The sequence below is a fragment of the Lepidochelys kempii genome, chromosome 1, assembly GCF_965140285.1.
Source record: "Lepidochelys kempii isolate rLepKem1 chromosome 1, rLepKem1.hap1, whole genome shotgun sequence".
Classification (NCBI taxonomy): Eukaryota; Metazoa; Chordata; order Testudines; family Cheloniidae; genus Lepidochelys; species Lepidochelys kempii.
In genome coordinates, this window is record NC_136380.1 from 265,426,911 (window position 1) to 265,453,739 (window position 26,829).

At 44.8% G+C, this 26,829-nt stretch overlaps 1 protein-coding gene across 1 annotated transcript in view; it reads right to left on the reverse strand.

Moving 5' to 3' along the window:
* The window catches only part of LOC140909091 (solute carrier family 23 member 1), an 82,860-nt gene extending 58,929 nt beyond the window's left edge, over positions 1-23,931 (reverse strand). Inside the window, exons 1-3 of the mRNA XM_073337594.1 lie at positions 23,878-23,931; positions 19,640-19,792; positions 17,890-18,047 (exon numbers count right to left, since the gene is read on the reverse strand). Of these exons, the coding sequence (XP_073193695.1) occupies positions 17,890-18,047; positions 19,640-19,792; positions 23,878-23,931 (365 nt within the window). The remainder of the gene's footprint in view (positions 1-17,889; positions 18,048-19,639; positions 19,793-23,877) is intronic.
* Positions 23,932-26,829: the final 2,898 nt, after the last annotated feature.

A 26,829-nucleotide genomic window follows, 5' to 3' on the forward strand; every position in this document is an offset into this window, starting at 1 on the left:
CCTTTGTGGCAGGGGTGGATGGGGTGTTGGGGCCTCGCCACTCTTAAGTTCCCACGCTCGTCCCTTTAAGGGTGTCCCAATGTGGCCCAATGGCCAGTTTCCCCGTGCTCGCCCCTTGGTCGGGGTAATGGACCCCAAGGTCAACGTCCATGTGTTGTGCCCCGCATATCAGGGCAGTGTGGCCCAACGGCCAGAGTCCACACAACTCGCCCTGCATATCAGGGCAGTATGGCCTAGTGGCCAGAGTCCATAGCCTTCCCCCTCTCAGGCAGGGAAGTATATCCCAATGACCGGAGTGGTAGGTGGACCTGGGCCCACCCCCTCCACCGGGTCCCGACCCAGGGCTTGCCTATTGGCGGGTTTCCCCTCGCTCTTAGCTCGGCGGGGATCTGCCCACAACACGCCGAGTGTCAGTGTAGTTTTAACGCTGCTTGTCTCTAAAGTTCCCCTGGGTCACTTCCTACCCTCAACGTCATTCTCCACTCGGGGGGGGCGGGGGGGCCCTGCGGTCCATCCCCTCCTGTCAAGACCTCCATCTGAGACGCTGGGTGTGTCCCAGCCTGGCTGGCCCCTGGATCCTGAAGCATTGGCTGTCCCTCCTCAGGAGCTGGCAGTGTGCCTCCTTCTCCTCCGGTGGTCAGTCCAGACTGAGCAGCTTTGCAGGCTTTTATACCTAGTCTCCAGTTGGAGCACGCCCAGCAGGGCTTCCGGGGTGGGGCTTTCTCTGCCAGGAAGGAAGCGTTAACCTCTGTGGTACCAGTGCGGGACCACTCTGCCCTGTCACAATAAGGAAGGGTGTTTGAATGAAATGCTGTCAAAATATCAGATATGTGGCACTCCTACTCCTAAGAGGGAACAAAGGATAAATGCTGCTGTGTGGATTATGCATCAGGCTCTGAATAAGTTTGCAGGGGAGCGGGAGATTTGGAAACAGCAGAAGGAAAGTTTGCAACAGGAGCCGGAAAAGCTAAGATTGCAAAATGAGGGGGTGAAAAGAGATTTGCAAACTGCTCTGATGCAAAATGTTAATGTCCAGCAGATGGCTGCTTTAACCCAAACTTGTCATGAATTGGAATGTGATATTGATGCACAAATGCAGGAAAAGCAAAAGTATAAATTGGAGGAAAAATAATATAAAGCTGCTGTGTCCGTTTTAACTGAACAGGCTACAAAGCCACCTGGAAAAGAAAATCATAAGAAATGCATTGAAGTGATTAATAAGCTGGAATCTGCTTTGGTGGTGACAAATGTAAAGGGAAGGCTAACCACCTTTAAATCCCTCCTGGCCAGAGGAAAAACCCTTTCACCTGTAAAGGGTTAAGAAGCTAAAGATAACCTTGTTGGCACCTGACCAAAATGACCAATGAGGAGACAAGATACTTTCAAAGCTGGAGGGGGACGGAAACAAAGGGTTCTCTCTGTGTGTTACTTTTGCCGGGACCAGAGCAGGAATGCAGGTCAGAACTCCTGTAAAGGGCTAATAAGCAATCTAGTTAAATACGTGTTAGATTCTGTTTTGTTTAAATGGCTCATAACATAAGTTGTGCTGAATGGAATGTATATTCCTGTTTTTGTGTCTTTTTATAACTTAAGGTTTTGCCTAGAGGGATTCTCTATGTTTTGAATCTGGTTACCCTGTAAGGTATTTACCTTCCTGATTTTACAGAGGTGATTCTTTTACTTTTTCTTCAATTAAAATTCTTCTTTTAAGAACCTGATTGCTTTTTCATTGTTCTTAAGATCCAAGGGTTTGGGTCTGTGTTCACCTATGCAAATTGGTGAGGATTTTTTCAAGCCTTCCTCAGGAAAGGGGGTGTAGGGTTTGGGAGGATTTTGGGGGGAAAGACGTTTCCAAGTGGGCTCTTTCCCTGTTATATATTTGTTAGATATTTGGTGGTGGCAGCAATAAAGTCCAAAGGCAAAAGGTAAAATAGTTTGTACCTCGGGGAAGTTTTAACCTAAGCTGGTAAAAATAAGCTTAGGGGGTGTTTCATACAGGTCCCCACATCTGTAGCCTAGAGTTCAGAGTGGGGAAGGAACTGTGACAGGTGGCTAGAAAAACTATTTGTAGCATAGCTTTTGATTATGATTCCTGGAATGATAAGGAATGGGAAAAAGCTGTGGAGGAGTGGCAGAAGGAAAAAGCACAAGAGAAGGTGGAGGAATATGTAAAGCCAAGTCTGGCAAAAAGTATGGGAGTGAAGCAGCGAGTCAGCTACATACCATAACATTGATATATCTGTAAGGCGTCCACAAGTGATTAGAAAACAGAGATACAGAGCTAAATACAACACTGATGGTACAATGGTGAAAGATCAAGAGGGAAGTTTGGTGTTTGAACTCCTGGATGAGGAGGATGAGCCTGTTAAATCAGGGGAAGAAATGGAAAGACAGCCGGCAGGGGTGGTTCAGATACCTAAATCCCCAGGCTATGTATTGGAACAGACAACGCATCAGTTGACCAAGAGCGAGAAGCAGGCATTAGCAAAGCAATTAGGCCCCTTGACTCAGAAAACATGTCTGACCTGGTTAATGGGATACACTGTTAGAAAGTATTTGGATTCAGGAGACCTAAGAGTTGGTAATAACTTGTGCTGGCCCTACGGAAGGGGTGGCAATGTTAGCAGAGCTTGAAATGGAGTCAAATCGAGACGACAGAGAGGTGGTGGTACAGAGGATAGTTCGATATTTCTTAACCCCTTCTGAGTTAAAAAAGGCAGTTTTGCTGATGCATCAGAAGGAGGGAGAGTCAGTTATGGCTTTTTGTGTTAGACTGTGTTAACAGGTTCTCTAGCTGATGAGGAGGAAGGACAAGTAACGGATTTGTTATATGATGGTTTAAGGGAACCTAGTTAGGTGTTTATAGGATCTTGAGAGGAGTTGGATCAGGCCAGATTAATTTAAATGACACAGGAGGCAGAAAAGCTAGTGAGCAAAATAAGTGACTCCTCCTGGAAGGCAGTCAGCAAGGTTGCTTACAGCAACCAAGCAGGCTACAGCGGTCCTAATCATGCTGGCATGGGACATGGAGTGGGGCGGTCCAACAAAGGACATGGAGGACCCAGTGCGGGATCAGTGCGAGCACAAAGTAAATTTACTCTGCTTGATTCTTATACTCTTTTTCCCCTCGAAGGAGTCACATGTCTTAAAAGGCATTCAGAAGGCTAAAAGAAGCAGTTATGACTGCACCAACATTAGCATATCCAGATCCAGCCAAGTCTTTTTTACTTAATTGTATCGCACAGCTTGGGAGATGCAGTACTACTATAGGAAAATGTGGAAAGCAACACCCTGTGGCTTATGGAAGCTGCAATTAACACCGCATGAGTCAACATTTTCTCCATGTGAACTGGAATGCTCGGCTATTATATGGGCTTTATAAAAATGGGAATATATAACAGGACAAGTGCCTATTATTGTGACCACAGCTCACACCCCAGTGAAACTGATTCTGCAAAGGAAGACTTCTGATATTAGAGTAAATGATCATCATTTGGCTAAGTGGGCTCTGATTCTACAGAACCGCAGGCTTGTGGTGAATAAAGTAAAGGAACCCTCACTACGTCTGTGATAAATGAAAGGTGGGGTAGCTCCCTTTTATGGGCACCCAGCCAGCCAGTTAGCTATAAAATCCCCTTTAGTAGCGGTTCTCTACTTGCTTTACCTGTAAAGGGTTAAAAATTCTCCCTGCATAGGTAAAAGGAAGGGAGTGGGCACCTGACCAAAAGAGCCAATGGGAAGGCTAGAACTTTTTAAAACTGGGGGGAAAACTTCCCCTTGGTTGGTCTGTCTGTTCTTTTCCAGAGAGAGGCAGACAGGGCAGCAACTATGCTGTAAAAAGCTTTGGGACAGGTATGAAAAATCATCTGAATCAAAACTAGAAACTACTCACTTGAAATCCCCAAATATGTAAGTAGATCAGGAAATGTCTAGGAAGACGTGATTAGGTTTCTCTCTTTTTATGTCTTTATAGCTTGTGGACTTCTCCGTGCTAACCCCAAATGCTTTTGTTTTGCTTGTAATCTTTAAGCTGGACCTCAAGAAGGTTATTCTTGATGCTTAATTCTTCTAAGTGGGTTTTTTAAAATCTAGCAATAACCTGAGTTTCCAAATGTATTTTCTTTCTTTTTGTTTTTAATAAAATTTACCTATTTTAAGAATGGGATTGGATTTTGTGTCCTAAGAGGTTTGTGCACATGTTGTTTAATTAGCTGGTGGCAACAGCTGATTTCCTTTGTTTTTCTCTCTCAGCTCTTCCCCGGAGGCGGGGTGAAAGGGATTGAGGGTATTCCACAGGAAGGAATTACCAAGTGCTCCTTCCTGGGTTCTCAAAGGGGTTTTGCACTTGGGTGGGGGCAGCATCTACCCATCCAAGGTCAGAGAAAAGCTGTAACCTTGGGAGTTTAATACAAGCCTGGAGTTGCCAGCATTAATTTTTTAGAATCCTTGCAGGCCCCCACCTTCTGCACTCAACGGGCCAGAGTGGAGAATCAGCCTTGACAACTTCCATATGCTCTAATAATAGAAGGGGAACAACATGAATGCCTGTACCCAAACAGACACAGTACAAGTGGCCTGTGCAAGAAGCAGGGGACCTACTACAGGCAATATTGGATCACAAGTGGGTATGGTTCACAGATGGATCTATTCAGGAGCGCAAGTCGGGTGATATGCTCCAGTATGCAGTACCTGCAAGAGATTTTTAGTGGGTATGTTGTACCGGAAAGACTTGGGGAGGCGCTAATAGCCCCCACCCCGGAGTGAGGGTGGAGCTGCACTCTGCTCCTTAAAGGAGCAGAACTGGGGGTAGGAAGGGGCATTCATTCTTTATATGGGTTTAACAGCACAATACATATGCTAACAAATTTAAACAAAGGCTTTGTTTAAGTTTATTAGCATATGTATTGTGCTGTTAAGTTGGTCAGGGGTCCGGGGGGGCGGAAGGTGTTTAAACAGTGTTGTTGATTCCTGCTCCAGCCTCTGGACTATGAACATATACCGATGGGAACATTCTAACCAAGAGACTGTGGACTTTAAGGTAATCTGGAGCCTTCATATTTCCTTGATCCTTTGCAGATGGCCTTATTAATAGGATATGGTACAAAGTCTGTTCTAACCTTATCTATTGCTGATTTCTCCCTTGCAATGGACAAAGATCAGATGTCTGCTGACTTTCTCACGAGTCAGCAGCTTTTGATACCTGTGGTATAAGCAACATAGCCCTTGCTTGAGTGGTTTTGTTCTTTGCTCTCCAAATGTCAAAGCCTGTTCCCATTGAACTCAATAGAAAAACTTCTTTTGATTTCAATGAGTACAGGATTTGGTCCCAAGAGATCAGAGAATGTGATTTTGATCAATTGCTTATCTGTCCAGAGACAGTTCTCATGCATGTTCTGCCAGGCTGATCTTGATTGCCCCTCCTGTATGTCATGCTGAGGAAAATAATAAAACCATTTGGGCTGTAGTTTTATCAAGATGCACATGGCACACACAGTTTGATGCCTCTTTTCTATCAAACCCAGATGGCACAGCATCTTGCCTTTCCTAGTGCCTGGTGGAGAGCAATACTTCGGCCTTGTCTACACTGCCACTTTACAGCGCTGAAACTTTCTCGCTGTAGGGTGTGAAAAAACACCCCCTGAGCAATGCAAGTTTCCACGCTGTAAAGCGGCAGTGTAGACAGTGCACCAGCGCTGGTAGCTGTGCTCTCACTGCTGACAGCTATGCCCCTCGTGAGGGTGGGGTTTTTTTTACAGCATTGGGAGAGCTCTCTCCCAGCACTGGTGCCGTGACTATACAACCACGTAACGTTGGTAGTGAAGGCATACCCTTAGATAAAGGTAAGCTGGCAGAAGATTAATTTGGACATAAGGGAGGCATTGATAGTGTGTTAAGGGAAATAGGATGATTGTCCTTCCTAGCTTTCTTTCATTTCAGAAGTTTTCAATTTGGGGTGCTGCTGGGTCTCCATTTGGTCTTCAGCTGGCTAAAGAGAGAGCCTCTCCACCCCCAAGAATACCTGAAAGAAACTGGAACAAAGGACAGTAACTAGACAGGGTGTGAGTGATTGCTGGACCCAGACTAGAAGGAGACTAGTCTGTAAAAGGAAGCTTACTGGAACACCTCTGAGTATGAGGTTTTATCTGTATTCAGTTTTCTTACTGTATTAGGCATAACTTGCATGTTTTATTTTATTTTACTTGATAATTCACTTTGTTTTGTCTGTTACTACTTGGAACCACTTAAAACCTACTTTCTGTATTTAATAAAATCACTTTTTACTTATTATTCAACCCAGAGTATGTATTAATACCGGGGGAGGGGGGACAAACAGGTGTGCATCTCTCTCTGTCAGTGTTGTAGAGGGCTAACAATTTACGAGTTTACCCTGTATACACTTTATACAGGGTAAAATGGATTTATTTGAGGTTTGGACCCCACTGGGAGATGGGCATCTGAGTGTTAAAGACAAGAACACTTCTTAAGCTGCTTTCAATTAAGCTTGCAGTTTGTGGGTCGTGGTTCAGACCTGGGTCTGTGTTTGTGGCCAGCAAGCATGTCTGGCACAGCCAGGCAGGGTTCTGGAGTTCCAAACTGGCAAGGAAAGCAGGGGCAGAAGTAGTCTCGGCACATCAGTTGGCAGCCCCAAGGGGGTTTCTGTGATCCAACCCATCCCAGATGGGTACCTCCAGAACAATATGGAGAAGAAATAATCCAATTTGCACATGAACAAGGACATTTTTGGGCTAAGAGAACATTAGCACAAGTAAAAAAAAAAAAAGTAATGTGGTGGCCAGGAATGGACATGCATATTAACAGATTTTGTCAACAAGGCTTAGCGTGTGCCCAAGTTAATCCTAAAAGCAGGAAAGAAAAAATACCGAGACACCAACCTGACATTAAGGGCCCATGGCAAAAATTACAAATGGATTACAATGGACCTTTGAAAAGAACTACAGGAAAAACCTTTTGCTTGGTGTTCATAGATTTTTCAAGATGGGTGGAAGTAATCCCCACAACAGATAACACAGCTCAAACTACAGCTCAGGCTTTATGGACCCAAATACTCAGCAGATGGGGTATACTCTTGACCACAGATAGTGACCAAGGACCTCACTTTGTGGGAGCAGTGGTAAAAGCATTATTATTGATGATGGGAATGAAACAAAAAAATGGCATGTAGTCTACTACCCACAGAGTACAGGAAAATTGGAAAGAAAGAATAGAGAAATAAAAGCAGCCTTGACCAAGCAAATTCAAACACAAGGTCAAGATTAGGAAACTGCTTTACCTGCAATCCTAATGACCATGAGAGCCTTGGGACAAGCTGGAAGTAAGTACTCGCCGTTTAAGTTAACGACAGACAAGCTATGAGAACCCCTGAATTCCCACCTAGAAAAGAGATACCTTAATGGGCAGAAAGAAGTTTGGATAACAGATTTGGTACAAACAATTGAAGAAATTTGGGCACAAGAAAATCAGCGAAGACAAAGGGAAGAACAGAAAAGACCATCTGTGTACCAATGGAAGATAGGAGACCAAGTGATGCTCAAAGAATTGGTGAGTAAGGGTAAGCTAAAACCCACATGGAAAGGACCATTCCCTGTGAAATATGTTGCCAGTCCTATAGTCATTCTGGTGGCCATTCCGAATGGGGATGTATGGAGGCATTCTGATCAAATCAAACTGTATCTATCAAGAAAGTAAGTATAATAGTTCATGAATATATAGGGTAGATATAAAATAGTATATAGTCATGTAAGATGTACTAACCTATAAGGTTAGAGGCCTGTGTTTTGTTTGTTTATTTTCACAGACTGATCCATGGAAGCAAGGAACATACTGTTTCGTTGGGTCATCTATGGGTTCATCCACCACATGGCTATTGGATCACCATCTATCTGTCCACGGGAGAAGCAACCAAAAACTGTGAGATCAAGCAATTCCAACAGCAATGGGGGCTTATACCAAGGAATCATATGGATTTTCTCCTTCGAATTGGGGGTACCAATCTTGACTGGGTAAAGCAGAGAGAAATAGGACTGAGTGTTATAGGCACCCCTCATGGAGAGGTCATTAAAGCAAAGGAAAGATATATGACTTGGGACTGGAATGTCACGAGACTCTGGAGTAGAGGTCCTGTATGGTGGACCTACCCCTGACCAGGAAGAAGTTCTTGTGAAGATGGTCTCCAACTTATTTGGAGATGCTTGGAGAAATTTGAAGTAGTATTTGTAGAACCAGGAGAGTATCTGTATAGGAGGATAGAATGGGGATTCCGATATGAGTGTCCATTTACCTTAATTCCACCTTTTATAGGATGCAGACCTATAACACCGCTTCCAACTGAAAAAGCAGGAAGGGAAATTCGGAGACAGACCCTAATTGCTGAGGATACTATAGATTTAGGCACAGTACCAGTTGGCATGAACCTTACAATAAATAATGGTTCTGAGATGACGTCTGTAGCATTGTCCAAAGGTTATGCTTCAACACCACTTATCTCCCCAGAATTAAAGGAAAAGGAGAATGCACAACTTTTTATCCAAGCAGCAGATTCCTCGGTTCAGAGACTGGAAAGAGTGGGCAGACCTGGTAAAGGTTATTATGAGGATGAACTAGATGTTGGAGATGGAGAAGTTTGGCACTGTATGGTAACAGAATCTGTTAATCCCTTTAGGACCAAAAAGGACACTCAAGGAATATGGACCTTTCAAGTAACAGATAGAGCATGTATGTCCGTATGGATACAAGGGTTCAACTCTAAAATATTGACAAAAGGTGGGCAAGTAACATCAAAAGAACACACTTTGGTAGTTGAATGGGAATATGATCCAGATAGTAAACAATGAGTCTGGACCTCAAGTGTAACTAATTGTATACATAAGTCAGGAATTCACGAATCCCAAGTTATCGATATTAGAACTGGGGAACTATGGAAACCAGATGTACCCCAAGAAAAAGTCCTTCGAACCAAAACACCCCAAGAATGTATAATTCAAGGAGCTTGATTTGAAAATGGGACTGAGGTTCCTGCCATAGATATAGGAGCAACTGTGAAATTGTATAACATCACTGAGAATATGGACATATGTCAATGGGAATGTAATTGGTGTACCCAGACCACATCTTCATTAGGGTATGGCAGTGAATCTGTATTCAAATGGGAATTAGGAAATGAATGGATAATGATGAAGGGATATAGTCATAACACCCGATTTGAGGGATGGGAAATATCTAGACAAAAATGTCCTGAAGAACATCAATGTGCTTTAAGATGCCATACCTCATATATAGGGAGTATAGAAGGTAAAACATGGGTTAATATAACCAAAGTGACCCAGAAACATCATAATGTAACCAATTGTTCCCCTGAATGTATGGAATGGTTCATTCCAGACCATGGAAGCAGATACATATACAAAGGGTCCAGATACAAAGTTTTTATAAAGATTGGATGATTGACACTCATTACCCTCACTGTTCTAAATGGATTGCACAACATAAAACATATGGGGTCTGGGATGTTGAAAGAAGAGGAATGTATAGCTCTTAATGTATAGTTCTTTAATGTCCAAGATAGGAGTTATGTGCTTAATGTAACCTTTTACCACTTGTGTAATTCCTTCTCAAATAAACTGCAGTGTATGCAAGTTAATTCCTGTGGATCTTTTTCATTGGTATGACAGTAATCTGCTCCGCTGGGAGCTATTAAAGATCCATCCAGGAGTAGTAGCCCCCAGGGCCCAATATTTGGTAGCAGAGGATGGTTACAAAGAGGAATGGTCAAAAGAGATACCATATGGGAAACACTAAACACTGGAATGGGATTGGGAAACACATGGAGCCTCTCTACCCTTAGGGAAAGAATGAGGGAGACTTTAAAGCAACTAATGCAGTCAGCACATATTGGGGAACAAGGGGAAATAATGTATCAAGAGATGGGACATTCTGTGATGGAATTGAGTGAATTGTTGGGGGAAAGTGTTTTGGATATTGTTAACCAAATAAGGGCTATTCACTCAGGATCATCCTGGGGAGAAGTTTGTATGGAAGCCCAGGGAATCTTGGGAAAACAATGGAAAGATATCTTGGAACAGAGCCAAAAAGGAACTGGGCCCCAGAGTCTTAACTGGGCATTGAGTTACTACTCTTATATTAATCAATCGTTCCAAGATACCTGGAAGGTGCAAGTGTGTACATGTACCATACGTCAGTGTACTCTTGTCCTTTCTTGTGTAGCCAATGGAAAGACACAGGAAGTGTACCTGGTGTGACGGGGCAAGGCCAGATGGCAATGGAAAAGTAGTGGGAGATAGATATATTAGCTCCAGGCTAAACAAATCCCTAGTACCAGGATAAGTGAAATGGCAGCTGCTCCTGGTCAATTAAGACACCTGGGGCCAATTAAGAACTTTCCAGAAGGCAGGGAGAAGGCTAGGTTGATTGGGACACCTGAAGCCAATCAGGGGCTGGCTGAAACTAGTTAAAAGCCTCTCAGTTAGCCAGGTCAGTGTGCATGTCAGGAGCTGTGGGAGGAAGTTGTGCTGTTGGAGAGACTGAGCAGTACACACCATATCTGGCACAAGGAAGGAGGCCCTGAGGTAAGGGTGAAGTGGAGCTTGAGGAAGTGAGGGCTGCTGTGGGGGAAGTAGCCCAGGGAATTGTACATGTCATGTTTCTAAAAGGTCAGCTACCATAGCTGATACTATTAGGGTCCCCGGGCTGGAGCCCGGAGTAGAGGGTGGGCCCAGGCTCCCCACCCCCCACCTTTGCTCTCTGATTGCGACTGGGAGACAACAGAGACTGTGCAAGGAAGGATAACTTCTCCTCACCTCCCTCGCTGGCTTATGATTAAAATGGCTCAGTAGACTGTGACCCTTGTCTCTAGAGAGAGAAGGGTTACATGGAGGGTCACAGTGAGCCTCTGAGGCTAGCGAAATCTGCCAGGAAACGCGGGACCCATGGAGGCAAGGACAGAGCTTTGTCACACTGGTAATATATGCCAGCGTGCGGGAAAATGAAATAGGGTAATATGAAATAGTACCAGAAGGGAATGGATTATGGTGGATACCTGGATTAGGATGGAAGCAAATACTAGGAGCCCAATGGAAATGGGGTACCTTGGTTAAAGAAGGAAATGGGAATTTGGAATGGAAAGGAGGTAATCTCACCATGACTTTATAGTGGAAAAATGGCTGGTGGGGATTATATTAAATAAACCAAGATATATGTTGGAATCAAAAGGAAAAAGGGTAATGTAACAAACAAACAAAAATTTGGTTTATGGACCAAGGGATGTGGTGTACTCGTGGAGCCATAACTCATTTCCAGTACGAACAATATCAATTGCACCCTCAAATTACTAAAACCTTTGACGACTCACCCTAGATCAATGGTTCCCAAACTTTAACAGCCCTCAAACCCCTTTCACTAAATTGTGACATCTCATGAACCTCCTCCTAAAAATGAATATTTCCAGGGATTTAAGTTTAAATTTCCTCCGCACTCCGTGGGGCTCCTGCTGCTGGACCCCATTGACCACCCCGGTCAACTGAGTTCCACTGAGCTCGGGCTGCAGGTCCCGCTGACCGCCAGGGCTCAGGCTGCCAGCCCCAACTGCCCAGCCCCGCTCTTCCTGGGTCTTAGGCTGCCAGCCCTCTGCAGAGCGCTGGGGTTCAGGCTGCTGACTCCCCTGCTGAAAGGGGCAGGGCTCAGGCTGCCAGCCCCAACTGCCCTGCCCCACTCTCCCTGAGACTTGGGCTGTCTGCCCTGCAACAGGGTCCCACCTGCTGCCTCCAATGCCTGGGGTCCTCTGGCCGCCATTAGTGAAAATTTGCGAACCCCAGTTTGGGAACCACCGCCATAGATTAACATTGCCAAGTTTGAGGGAAATCGAGTGGAATGATACAGATTGGGATGTGGAGATAAACTAATCAAGGCATACAGGACCAAATAGAACAGTCAGCTAAATTGATAATATCTATATTATCGTATGCATATATAGTATGCTTGCTCGGAAGTATAAAATTGGTGAAAAAGCTGTAGAGAAAATAAGATCTCAAATATGTGCTTGGTATGATGTCGTATGTCAAGTAACAACATAGAATGGAGTTGAATGGGCAATACTATTTTGGATTTCTGGAACTGCTGTATTATTCCTTGTATGTTTCTGTTGTGGATATCAGATGTGTAAGCAATAAAAGAAAAAGCAAGCTTTGCGGAAAACTTATAAGATTGAGTTGTTGAATTATGCTACTAATAATCGTAAGACAATGCTTTAAGTTTTATAGAAACCGGAAAAGGAGACACATGATCTAATAGTTAGCATACAAATTGTGGGTATGATTGATGCAATATTCAGTTACCAAAGATAATTGTAATATCGAATGGGGAACTGTTGGGATGGTGCCAAATTGGTGTGGTCATGCAGATTTGATAAAGGACTGGAAAAGCCTCCGTGTGTGATCGATATTGAACCTATCGGTCAGTAAATATGGGTCCATCCAAAAGTGAATATCACATGCACAAAATTCCAGCATGGAGCACAGGCCGACCTGGTTATAGTGACCCTACAGCAAGGACACCACGCAGAGAGCCAGAGCGAATGATTGATGAGTGAGTAAACGTGGAGTGGTCTTTGTTTGGTACCCCACCCCAAGCCCCTTCCAAAATACTAATCAGCTAAAATTAACAACTACATGCCCACTGGGCATGCTTTTAAGACATGTGACTCCTTTGAGGGAAAAAGAGTATAAGAATCAAGCGAAGTAAATTACTGAGAGACGAGAAGGAGGAGAAAAGGGAGAGGTGCTTGAAGATGCTGCTAGACAAAGTAGTCAAAACTCTGCTCTCTGGGCTCCAGTAGGACTGTGGCCAGAGGGGTTTCCAGGCAGCCAAGGCCTTTCCTCAAGGGAATCCAAGATAGACCAGACCTGGAAGGAGGAAGTTGTCCACAGACATGGTAACTACCTTCTCTGTTTGCCAAGCAGGAACTGTGTGAGGCTAGCACAGGACCCGTTTGTGTATGTTTGTGAAAGACAGGCTCATTAAGAGGAATGTATAGCTCTTAATGTATAGTTCTTTAATGTCTAACATAGGAGTTATGTGCTTAATGTAACCCTTTACTGCTTGTGTAATTCCTTCTCAAATAAACTGTAGGTGTATACAAGTTAATTCCTGTGGACCTTTTTCATTGATATGATAGTAATCTGCTCCACTGGGAGCCATTAAAGGGGTAGTAGCCCCAAGGGCCCAACAGGGCAGGACCTCAGAGCAGAGAGGGGGAAGGGGGGTCAGGGACCCTGGGCACTGGGGACCCTTCTGAGTGTGGACCCCACACCACAGTGCCATTGTAAACCCGATACTGACCAATGCCAGTACAGTAAAACATCACAGTTTTTAATCCCTACATTTTTCAGTCCCTCTTTACCAGGGCTCTAGGATGAAAAGAAATTATTATCTCTCAGGAGCTCTTTCAGTCTGGGCTCAGCTAGCCCTGTCCTCCTCCTCTGTAACACTTCCTTCCTTCCTTCCCTCAGGTTACCTAGCTGAGGGCTAGTTAGTTCCTTACCTCCCTAGCCCCTCCTGATTAGCTAATTGCTCAATCAGCCATGAACTGGGGAAGCTACTAGAGGCTGCAGTGATCAGAGTGCTGACCCAGCTGCCAGGCCTCAGCACTCTGTCACATACCTCCCTCACTTCCCTAACAGCAGACTTTCACCCCTTCCCACACACACACACCCTTCCCACCTTGCAAGAGGCACTTGCCTCTTTAGATTCCCATTTGCCCCCAGGGCGGGCTTGTAGGGCCCCATTTCTGGTCCCTCCATCTTCCTCCAACAGAAATTGCATTTTGAGGGTAGGGGATCCCCCATAACAGTGTCTCAGCCCTCAGAACTTCATATCATGGGCATCCTATAGGTCCACTCTTTTTAGCCTCTTCCTCCTGGTCCTGGGGTAGGGCATGCTGTTTTTGCCCATTCTCCTCCTTCTAAGGCAGAGGTCCCCAAACTGAGAGGTGCACGCCCCTAGGGGGACACAGAGGAACCTTTTGGGGGGCATAGCGAGGCCCAGCCCAGCCCCACAGAAGGAGCGCCACCCAGCTCCTCCCCGGTCCCGGCTCCCAGCCCCATGCCTTGTCCCATTCCCAGCCTCACAATGGCTCCACTCCTGGCCCAGCCTCTGCCTCCCCAACCTTGGCCTCTGATCATGGCTCTGGCTCTGCTCCTGGCACCAGACCACCCCCAGCCTTGGCCCCCTTACCTCTGTCCATGCCCCCCTCCTCCAGAGCCATGGCCCCACTCCTGGCCCTAGCTCAGGGGGGCAAGCGTGGACCAGGGAAAGGGAGGCATGACCCTCAAAAGTTTGGGGACCACTGTTCTAAGGCCTCCAGTTCTCCTAGCCCCACCTAGTCCCTTGGGTTCTTCCCCTCACCTTTGCTGTGGCCTAGTTCCCTGGACTTCCCACCCCCTGGGACAGAGCTTGAATCTCTCTTCTCAGCCCAGTTCTACCTTTTCCTTTTCACCTAGCCTGGTTTTATTTTCCTGTGGCTTATTTCATTCCATCTAGGGCAGTCTAATTCTGCTAACTTGTGCCTTCATTATTTCCCCCTTTTTGTTCCATGTGGGGTCCCGGATCCCCTGTTTCTTCCTATAAGCGAAGATGCTCCAGTCAATACCCACTACTGCTGGATGGGGTATTCTCTCCACTATTCCCACTTGCTTCCACGCAAATTTTCCTTTTACTTCTAGGGGTACCTCTGCTATTTGGCTTCTCCCCATCAACACATTTTATCTCTACTTTCTCATCCAGGAGCTTCACTAAACCTCCCTGGATCAATTAACATCCCAAGGCTCTAGCCACTCTCCCCTTTTGAGGCCTCCATCTCACTTTTATAGGGACGGTCAGCATTTTTCTTTTAGCCACACCCCCAAGAGCCCCAGTCCATGTGCAGAATTCTGCAATCCCACATTTCATCTCTGGGCAGTCCCATTTTATATGACCAGGCCTTTCACATTGAAAGCACACAAGCATCCCTGACGGTCCCTTTTGCCTCCTCCCTTTTCTTATCAGAGTTCTTATCACTACCCCTTCTCCCCAGTCCCAGGCACATAGGTGGGCAAACCCCTTTTCTGGGAAAGTCGACTTCCAAGAACTCTTCTGAGAGTCTAATTGCAGCCTCCAGGGTGGTAGGCTGATGCTTGCTCACCCAGAGTCAGGTACTCCCTGGGAGGCTCTGGAGAAATTGTTCCACTATCACCTGGTCCATAATTTTCCCAATAGTTCAACTGTCTAGCCTTAAACCAGGCTACATGCTGGCTGGCAGCTTTTGGTCATGTGTCCTGGGTTGTACCACTTTGGTCCATCCAGCAGCCTGAAGTTTCCGCTGGTATTTTTTTGGCAGAAAGCCCGATCCACTCTAAAATGGCCACCTTCACAACCTCATAGTGCCAGGCTGCTCCTTACTCAGGGAGACATAAGCCACCAGACCCTCCCCCATGAAATTTGGCACGACCTGGAGGACCTCAACCAGCTGCCATGGCTACTTTCTCACTTGTTAATAGGAATGCACCAAGGTCATCAGTTAGGCCCATCTTGCATAAGAACCATCCATGTAAAGGACTCCCACTGTCCCCTCATTGGACTTGCACTTTCTGGACCAACTGTTGTTGCACCTGGATCTGCTCCCTGATGAACTCCTGTAGGCTCCACTGTTGCTCCACCTCCCAAGCAATCAGGGATTCTCTATCAAATTGGTGGCACTCCTGGAAGGTCTACGTCATCCATTGCAGCTCCTTCTGCTGCACACTCACCAATTGCAGGGTCTTTTCCATGCCCAGGTACTGAGTCTTTTCCCCAGCTTTCCCCAACAAACTTTCAAACCACTAGATGCAGGGAGAATCAGGATCACGGGACAACCCCCAATTGCAACAGTGCAATGCTCTGACCCCATCCTTTGATCCCCCAGAAACTACTCAGACTCACTTTTAGTGTTCAGTCTGTATTTTATTCTAAACCCTTTCACTGGCACCAGTACAGTGCAACATCACAGATTTTAATCCCTGTGGTCTTTCAGTCCCCTTTTACTAGAGCCCTAGGAAAGAGATCATCCTTTCTAAAGGGGCTCTTTCAGTCTGAGCTCCTTCCACACCTTGTAATGCTTCCTTCCTGGCTTTTGTCAGGTGAGCCAGCTGAGAACTAGTTAGTGCCTTACCTCCCCCAGCTTCTCTTTCTGATTAGCTAATTGCTCAATCAGCCATCTCTGGGGAAACAAATTGAGGCTTCAGTGATCAGAGTGCTGACCCACTTGTCAGGCCTCAGTGCTCTGTCACACCCTGGAATCCCAGATTAACAAGTGGTACAAAAATACACACACAGAGTATATCATTTTCACTACAGAATTAACTAGGTCTCTTACTTGAGTGTTGCCCTTACCCCGCACCACCCACATGCAAAACCTTCTTACCCAAGTTTGGTGGCACTTTTAACCCGGGCTAGCTCCCCTTTCTGGGGCTATAGGCTAAAGTACAAATGAGGCTTTCAATTGGGTGCGTAGCCTGCCACAGGTGGGTAGCCCACCCACTTTGCAGTGATGATGCAGGCTAAAATCACTCAAGTGCTGCTAGTCTTCCAGCGCCTTCCCACAATTCCCCACACGTGCCCAAAAGAACAGACAAGTTCTGCCACAATTGGCTGGGAACTCCCATAGGACTTGGATGCCTCAATCTCATTGAGGATCTGGGCCATTGTAACTTGGATATGGCTTTGTGGTGTGTCTGCTCAGACCCAGGCTAGGCTAATGCAGGTGCTCAGATTTGGGTGCTGATCACCCTTTCTTTTGGGTGAAACTCCCGCTGCTCCACAAAATGCCTCTGAAGGGATCTTTTCCAAAATGTGATTCTGAAGTAGTCACAAGGGGTGGCCATTAACTGAGCCATTGACCTTGCCCACTCTAGGAAAATTTAGTGGCTGCTGCTAACCCAGCACCGAAAACAGTTTCAATGTAAATAAATGGAATAAAACTGTGTCCAGCACCAGTTTAGCAACTAGTTGAGGCAAATCTTCTTGAGGCAATATTGATAATGGTTTTATCCTGTCTACAGTAGCACTTAAACCAGTGCAGCTGCCTCCCTTGCTGACAGCCCAGACTAAAGGACAGTTCCTCAGCTGGTGGAAACTGGTGCAACTCCTCTAAAGTCAGCAAAACTATGCTGACTTACACCAATTTACAATCTGGCCCACAAGGGTAATCAGAGTGAAATTCTCCCCCTTCCACTTCTTCATGCCTCATTCATTCCCCAAGGCCAGCTACAACTTGTTGAAAAGGTGGCATGATTTCCATCTCTCCCTTCCAAAACCTGCCCAGCGTTAGCTTAAGAGGAAGCCTTCAGACCTATCAAGAAGGTTGAACTTTGCCCCTGCAAGGTGCACGTCATGCCATCCCTCTGCTCTACTCCACATCCCAGGTCTTCTGAGAAAGCTTTTCACAAACTTATCCCATAACCATGGTCAATTCTTTTGTCGTCTTTGCTGGGTACAGAGAATGTTTATTATTTAGTGATTTAGTCCTAGTGCCGGTACTGGATGAAAGTAAATGGTCCCTGGTATTGTTCCACATTTCAGAGCACAGAGCATGGTAGCAGGGTTTATCTTTCCAGCTGTCACTCAGAACACCATTTTATGAGTCGTTGCCCCACTGATCTGTAGCAAAAGGAAGTCCCTATAGTTCTGTGTGCTCTGGAACATGCCCTAACAGCCAGGAATAGCAAATCACTCTCATTCATTAACATACATCACAATTAACTAACTGGAGAGCCTATAGCAATTACAGCCTCCAAATCACTTTCACCACCTTTGGATAGGTTATATTGCAAAGATTTTGCCTACCTGACTCCAAAGAGGACTTGAAGGAGTGTACAAATTCCCGAGACAAAGAAGATGGTGCTGATCAGGTGACCCTGGGTCAGGGGGTCATGCTGCAGGCAAAGCTCTTTGGACAGGATCAGAGGGATGGCTACAAGACCACCCAGAGCTGTCAGGTAATGCTAAGAACCACAGAGAAAAGACCGGCATGAAAAAGGGCTTGGTACCTACCCAGTATAACTATTCTATTGTTGTGGGAAGGTGAAAAGCCACTCGCAGATTAGGACTCAAATGACACCAACAACACTAATTCTTGATAACCTTAATTTTTCTTAAAAGTTTTATTTTCTGGTGGGGGCTGTTCTAAAGTGTCTGTCAGAGCTTTAACAACCTGTCCCGACCTTATCCATTTTTCTCACCTTACCACCACTCGGCACTCTGTAGAAACAACAGTACCTAGTTCCCAAGGGGGTGTCCAATGGGAACTAGCACATTTCCAGGGTCTGGAGAAAGCTATTTTGGGGGCTCTCTACCAGGAAAGGGGGGCAGGTTACTGGTGGGAAGTATCAGGTTGGATTTCTGCCAAATGTGTGTTTCAAGCCACTCTGCTTTGCTCTAGGGCACCATCAACTCCCTCAGCCTGCAGTATCCCTAATGACACTGTTCATGCTTCCTTAGGCCACAAGCCACTACTGGGGGATATCAGCAAAGTGGGTGCAAAATGCTACCAGATTAGAACTGTCCACTCATTTACCCTGGTGGTAGTGTTTTATACTGTGTTTGCATAGGTGTAAATAGCTACCTGAGATGCAAAGAAGTGGAAAAATCAGGCCCCACCTTTTTAATAAACCCAGTAAACATGTGTGTGTGTAAAGACTTTTAATTAGTCAACACAAAAAGAATCTTTAAAATCCAATTTTCTTTTCACTATTAATGCTGATTGTGCACTTCACTCAGCTTGGGCAATGAAAATAGAGCTTTTGTTCCTTGTCAACATCACTTTCTGCTTCCCATGCACTAGTATGGTGCTGCAACGTTTGGGATTCTAACACTGCAGGAAATGTTAAAGTTCCCCCAAAATAATTGTTGCTTTCATTAGAATCTTTTTAATTAAAAAAAATGATGGAAATATTTCCAGTCATCTTGGGTTTCATAAAACCTTGTTTTTACAGAGCCCAAAGTTTGAGTCTAAACTAAACTGACAAGATCACTTTATGAAATGAACAAAGCATGAACTATCCATCAGTGTCCAAACAAAGTCAGCGTGACTGTCTTAGTTTAATCATTGGTAAGCATCTTACCATATATTCTACTCCATTGGCCTGTACTGTAGCACCCAAGTTGGGTGTATTTCTCTCGCGCAGTCCTATAAACTGATAGAAGCTGTACTGTTTCTTTTTAGTGCTACTTCTGCTTAGCTTTTATTGTAGTAGAGTCACAGAGGGCCTGGAGTCTTTAGATATTTTCCATAACACTAACACTGGCATTATTCAATGAGCTGTCTGTTACTGTTTGTCCTTAGAGCGCAAGCTCGCTGGGTCTGGGACCGCATCTGCCTGCTTGTACTGCATTGAGCACAATGTAAAAACAAAAACAATCTGACCCCATGCACTTAAACAGGGATGACTTGACAGCACCAACAGCCAATCAGATGGTTTCAGGCATGGCCAGTAAATATGAGCCATTTCCTAATTCACATTTTACTTGAGCAGGGCTATGAACAAGCCAATAAACCTCCACCCACCCCATTCCACCATGTTCTTGCTGGTCTCACCTGAATCCCTAGCAGGATGCAGAGGTACCATGGTGGAATCTCAGTGACAGAGTACACTAGTGTACTGCAGTTCTTGCCCTGGTCTGTCTTCTTTTCCTTTAGGCCCTTGGCATGGAGTTGAGACAAGGCACTGTATTGGTCTCCATCTTCAACCTGTAAGGACCAGGACGGAACATTCCTCAGTTAGAGCCTCATTCAGAGAGGTATTCATCACCTGCAACTCTCATTGACTTCAGTGGGATTGACTTCAGTGTACGTCTCTCAGGTTCTTGTCAACATGTGGGAAGGGGGGTAATTTAATTCACACTAACTCCAACCTGGCTGGGAGAGGATCAAGAAATGCATTTAAAAACAATGTGAAAACTGTGTGTGTAGAGAGGATCCAATGAAACTCATCATTTTGGGAGGTGCAGTCCTCTGGGTTACCCGCCATTTCTTCTTTTTATCCTTCCCCTTCTTACCAGGCTGCACTGTGCACTGACCCACCTTTGTAGCGGAGAAAAGCCGCACATGCTGCCTACCCTATGTGTTGTGACACCAGTCAGCTCTGTGTTCTCGGGGAACCAGAGCACAGTATCTAGCCTGTCTCACTCATGAAAGACAGCAGCCCTCTCCCCCCTCCCCCCCACTCTCTGCTTTCTCTGCTTGAACCAAAATGGATCAGAGAAAAGACTTGCAGAGAGCAGTGAAGGGCATTGGGAGACACACTTAGACCCCTCCTGATAACGGTGACAAGATTAAGGCATCTTCATTAGCATACTGAATGGAGAACAGAGAACCGCACTGAACTCTGGGACCAGAAAAGCAGGGAAGCACTGCATCATGGGGGAGCTCTGCTCCAGATGTTAATGAACCTATGCTTGCACACACCCAGCTCAGCAATGATCAGACCAATTCTAGTAATGAATCCTTGATTGATATCCAAAATACTGAAGCAACGTAATGCATTGTAAGCTTCCTGGAAGAAAACTCCACCCATAGCCAAGAGTGATCAGTTCCTATTGTCTAGCCTAAAGAAAACCCTTGAGTCATCAGTTTACCCATAAACAAATCTCGTGTTCTCCCCTGAACCACTGTTGTTTCTCTACAAAAACCCCTACCTATGTTCAAGTGTTCTGATGCATGGACCCAAACTTTGCACCAGTTCCACTGGGACTCCATCTCCTGACTGATCGTGCTGGGGGCTCTGCCTGCCTCCAGCACTCAGGACCCTGAGCTACCACCATCACCTGGGAACCCCGACCAATTCAAGCCTCATGGAGTGGGTGAGATCCCTCCCTCTCTCTGTTTTCTTTTCTACCTCAGCTATTAACCTTTAATAATGTAACTGTTATGTTTGTTTAGCCCTCCTTGTGTAGTTATCACTGTTATTCAATAAATAACTTTTATGGCTAAGCTGGTTGCTTCTCTCTCTGAACTTTACTCTTTTGTGTTTTTAGCTTCCCTATTTACCCTGCAGCAACGCTTCTTTTACCTAAGCTAAAGATCCCTGTAGCGCCCAAAAATACCGTGGGGTTTGCTCATCAAGTGGGTTATCATCAATACAATTGTGACGTGAAGGTGGGATAGGGATGTGCTGAACCTGCGGCAGCTGAAAGTGCTGCTTGGCCCATCCTATTGAGACCGGGGCATATAAGGAGGTCAGCTTGAGAGTGCTGATTGATCCAGTCCACTCGGACTTGCTCTGTTAGTGTGTGCGTGTGTGTTCATCTGATTGTGGGACTGAAGGAACCCAGCCCTGGGGAACCTAGGGCCTGCAGGATAGCTCCATTGGGAGGGGACCTGGAGAAAGGAGAAGTAGCACGCCATATGAACACACAAGTGACACAAACAGTACATTAATACAATTACAGAACACCTCCCCCCAGAAGAATAACCCTAATAAATGAGCAAATCCCAAAGTACTGGGCAAATCTGGTAACAGCTGGACTATGGAGATGGTTTTGTACCACCACAAGACACATTCCTCCTCCTCCTCCCCAATCCCCCTCCGTGGCCAAGCATGCTGTATGCACAGACAACCCAGTGTCCACCAACCCAGAACTCTGCTCAACCAAGAAACAAGAAACCCAATGAGGTGTTGGCAGGGGAGCCCTTGTTAAAGCTGCACTACCTTACTAAAGGGAGGGTGGGAGCAACTGCCCTGCCGCATTCCTAGGGCTAACCCAGCCCTGACGAGAAAAAGGCTCCTTCGTGGAACATCCCTCGACAGAGCAGCTCACCTTCCCTTTCAGCCAGACCTCAGCATGCACAGACTGTGAGGTGCAGTGGCGGCAGGAGTATCTTACACTCCACGTGAGCAGCTTTCACAGTGGGAGCTGGGACTTTGGGGAGAGGAGAAGCAGCAATGGTTGGGCAGGGTCTGGAGTGGGTCTCTATGATCGCAGGCATTAGGGAGCTGGGTAGGTGTGTCTGAAACAACCCCCCCAGAGAAAGTCAGTCTCCCAATGAAGGGAGCAAAGCAAATGATACTGTAGAGTGAAGAAACAGGAGAAGAAAATAAATACAACTTTTGAAGTCAAAATAAAAAAGACAAACTGTGCACATATATCAAATATGTAGGTGTGACATGGCACTATTTTCATCAAATATCCAGATTTCTGGACCTTCATCCTCAATAGACAACCTAGTCTACAGTAAGCACAAAGGCCTAAAACATATTGGCTAACACATTTTAAAACCCTATCTCTTGTCCTTATGTAGACTGGCTGGGAGCATTAAAAATAGCTGGATCCAGACAGAAGTAAGCTCACTTTCTGGAGCTCTTGTTCAGAAAAGAAGCTTATAGCAAAGTAACTAGTACAGTGTATGTACCGTTGCCACTTCCACATGAATGCCTGATCCTGCCTGGGAACCTTGGGAAGGAGAGAGCACGAGGCACTGCTGAATGGAATCGACCTCTCATTTTTGGAGAAGAAGGAACAAGCAGAAGTCTCTGTGACAGGACAAGCCCTTGCCTCCTCTGCAGCAGGGGGCCTGAGCAGGACAACTCTTGGATTCTGTCTTGTTGCCTGCAGCAGAAGATTTGTTACCGATCCGTTACAATTATCAGCCTCAATCCTGTGAGCTCAGACATACAGGTCGACCCCCGTGATTGCCTGTTCTCAGCATAAAATCGGAGTTGTCATTATTTTGAACAAAAATCTTGACAGAATAAATATGAACTGCTTGAAACACAAAACCCCAGATGATCAAGGTAAGGGAGGATTCAATCTTTAGGAAAGTTAGAAGCCTGAACTGAGCTGTGGCTGGGAACATTTTAATAATAAAAAGAATAACCCTTTGCATTTCTACAGCACCTTCCACATGAGGATCTCAAAGCACCTTACCAGTGTTACCATATTTACCCTCATTGCCTTCCTGGAAGGGAGCTAAGTTTTATTTTTCTGCTTTACAGATGAGGAAACTGAGGCATGGAGCAGTAACTGATTTGCCCAAGGTCAAACAGAACACAGATACCTAATTCTTAACCCTCCCCTCAGGATATGAGCAACTCTTCTTGATTTTAATGGAAGTTACTTGTATCCTGAAGGAGAGAACAAAGTTCCCCATCTCCTTAGTTCCCAGTCCTGTGGTTTATCCACAAGACCATCCCTTCTCCTCCGGTTTCCAGGATTTCCAGCACAGTTACACAGCTGCTAGTAACACCACATATAATTCACTCATGAATTTGCTACTGTACTGGAAATCTGCAGGGCACTGTGCCTAGTTCACCCCAAAGTCTCTCCATCAACCTCTCATCAATTTACCTCTTTTGAAATAGACCCATTCCAAAAAAAATAAATCCTTGACCAATTTTAATTTTCCCTGCCCTTGTCATCATATAAAACCTCCAACCCAGGGAACAAGAGGCAGAAGGTTTAATCCCTTCTGAAACAGATACATAAACTATAGTACAGCAACGTCAGTTCATCTCCTCATCTTTTCTCTCTTATTTATAGAATACAAAAAAGGAACTCCAAAGTAGCAAAACAGCCTTTAAATTATTATTGTACAAGCAACAGGATTTAGTGAAGATGATACCAGATCATGTCAGCCTCATCTTTACAAAGGACCCTAGAAAGACTGTTCAATCTCTCTTCCTTTCCCCTTTCATTCACTCTAACACACCCCTTCTCTTTCTCTCTCTCTGCTGCTTCTTTTTCCCCCTTTCCTCCCTTGCTCCTGTTAAAGCTTTCCTTCTCAGAACTCATACAAACTTTATGCAAGCTATACTTTTCTTAAAGCAATAAACTCACCATAAAACTGGGGTTCTCCAGCCCATTGCAATCTTTGACTGCGGAGTGCGTCATTCCTTCCAATTTTCTTTGTGGCTCACTTTAAACAAGAAAGATTAGAGGAAGGGAATCTTCAAAAATCATTTAGTGTTCCAATAAATAAAATCCTGAACAAACAACTATTCAGCAGCACAGGAAGCCTGACTTCTAGGAGCCCAAACTCAGTCCCAGCCATTCATGTAAGAAGTATTGTCAAGGAATTTTCTTTTATTTATTGGTCCGTCCTGTGGAAATCGTTCAACTAATCGTTGCTTAGAAAAATCAGTGCTTGGAGCACACTAAGAAGCTGCTCTTCCCTTCACAGATTGCATCAGTAAATGATGACAGAAAATCCTTCCTTGCTAGGTAAGGGATCACAGGTAGGCAGAACATTTCCTTGTTTGCAACATTGTTGATTCAACTCCGATTAACATTTTCTATCTGGGTTGGATCCTCTGAAAAAGCTTTCATTGCTCTTTAATAAACTCAGTTTGCAGACAGCTTTCCTTACTCTGCATGATGAACAGGGTGGAATGCATTATTGTATTTTTTGACTCAGGTACAACCCAGTCATCCTGTACGTGAACCTTCTTGCAACATGAAGAGAATGAACAGACATACTGGATCCTATCTCAGACCACAACCAATACCTGAGACTTGAGAGGAAGAGGGGAAAAAAACAATGCACTTGGTCAATGGTGCAACTCTTTACATGGATGTGGGCTCCTGACCACTGACATAGTTAATGACTTGAAGCATGAGATTTATTTACCCTTTTCTTAATAAGTGCAGCTGATACAATTTGATTATTGCTCAATCAGCCCCTTTAAAAGTCAATATTTAACTCACTGGCTTCTTAAGTCTGTGAACTACATAGATTGATTGTCCCCTGTATGAAGCAGCACACCGCCTAAATATACTGATCACTAATTTGGAATGTCCCTTTGCTTTCATATTATGAAGTAGCATTTAAAAAAAGCAATTTTGTCCGACATTGACTACATACCCTTCATAATCATAAATGTTCAGTCATGTCTCCTGTAACTTGTCTCCTTCCCAGGTTAAATAATCCTAAGGCAACATTTTCAAAATTACCCAGTGATTTTGGGTGCTCAACCTGAAACACCCTTGGCCTGAATTCCAAAGCTGCTGACTATCCACACCATCTATTCAATTGCCTTCAGATAGAGCTGTGGCTACTCAGGACTTCTGAAAACCCAGGCCTCCAAATCTTGAGGTACCTGAAATCAGGGAACACTTGTGAAAATGTTGGCTCTAGACTTTGCACTCTTATCAGATAAGCCTCTCCTTATATTTCTAAGCACATGTGTTGCCCTTTTCTAGAATTTTGCAGTTTGCACTTACAGCTATACCTATCCTCATCTGAGGCGACCAAAACTGGATATGACACCCAGGTCAGCTCCATTTCCTTGTGCACCAACTCTGAGATCCTCAGAGGTGACTAATTTCAGATTAATAGCCGTGTTAGTCTGTATCCGCAAAAAGAAAAGGAGTATTTGTGGCACCTTAGAGACTAACCAATTTATTTGAGCATAAGCTTTTGTGAGCTACAGCTCACTTCATTGGATGCATACTGTGGAAAATACAGAAGATGTTTTTATACACAACGACCATGAAAAAATGGGTGTTTATCACTACAAAGGTTTTCTCTCCCCCTACCCCACTCTCCTGCTGGTAATAAGAGAGGTGACTAAGCAGCTTTGAGAATCAGAGCCCAAATAACCACTCTTTAATCATGCAAATCCCTCAGAACACCTCATCCATGAAGCCAATCAATGCTAAAGCACCCTAAAAAGAGCAATATGCATATGGTGGTGGTGGGAGCATGGAAACTACACTGTTTTTGAGAATGGACCATCTCCTGCCTATCCAGTGCACTGTGTGTCTAAACCACGTTGCCTACTTCTTGTTTCACACAATATCAGGTACAATAACAGTGCTTAATAAATAATACCCAGGAGGTTGTATCATTGTTAAATTACGAGACTATGATTAATACTTTTCCTTTTCTTAAAATGCATCCACCCCTCCCTATGTGCTCTTTCATATGTTGTCACACCCTCAGCAGATGCTGTCACACCCTCAGCAGATGCCCTCATTATCCTCCTACGTTGACTCCCTAATATTAACCTCTTTCCATTCAAAGAAGCAGTCGTTTGCTGTGATGTTTCCTACCTCTTCATATTTTTTCAGTCCTTCATAAGACTTTGCTCTTTGTGTGATTATTCAACCTCCTTAACACTATTTTATGAAGGCCATCATCAAAAAATCTTTGGCCGTACTCCAGCATTTAGCCAGTGATTATTTCAGAAAAACAGTCTTGTCACAACCTCTGCAACTGACATTTGGACTCTAATTAGCCAATGTTCCTTTTTTTCCCCCTTTGATAATATAACCTTGCACGTCCGCACAAGACAAATGCATAACATCCCCAGCTTCGTTGCCAGGTCCTCTCACTTAACTGTCCATACACCATTATTAAGCAAATTGCAGGGGGGGGGGTGGAGGGAGGAAGGATTATTTTTTAAACTTTTCTCATTAGTTACAATGGTAGCCAGAGAAGATTTAAAACTGAGCTGTTCCTGACCACTCCTCCTTATTAGAGACCCCAAAAGGGTGTCCTGGCCAAATTCCACCCTGGATAATTCCATACTGGTGAACTAAATGTCCCTGCAGTTTAGAATGGATACAGCAGTCGTCTTCACTGTGTGTCTCTTATGGGATACGTGCTCCCCAGTTGTGAAAAAAATGAATTCTAGGGCAGTCAGATATGAGAAATAAAAGTAATGTGACTTGGAAGAAGAGCTAGTTGGAAAAATATGCAACAAAAAATAGGAACAGTTTAATGGAAAATGTTTTGTATTTTCTCAGCAGCTCTGGTTGGTTTAAATGAGGAAAGAACTTTAAATATGC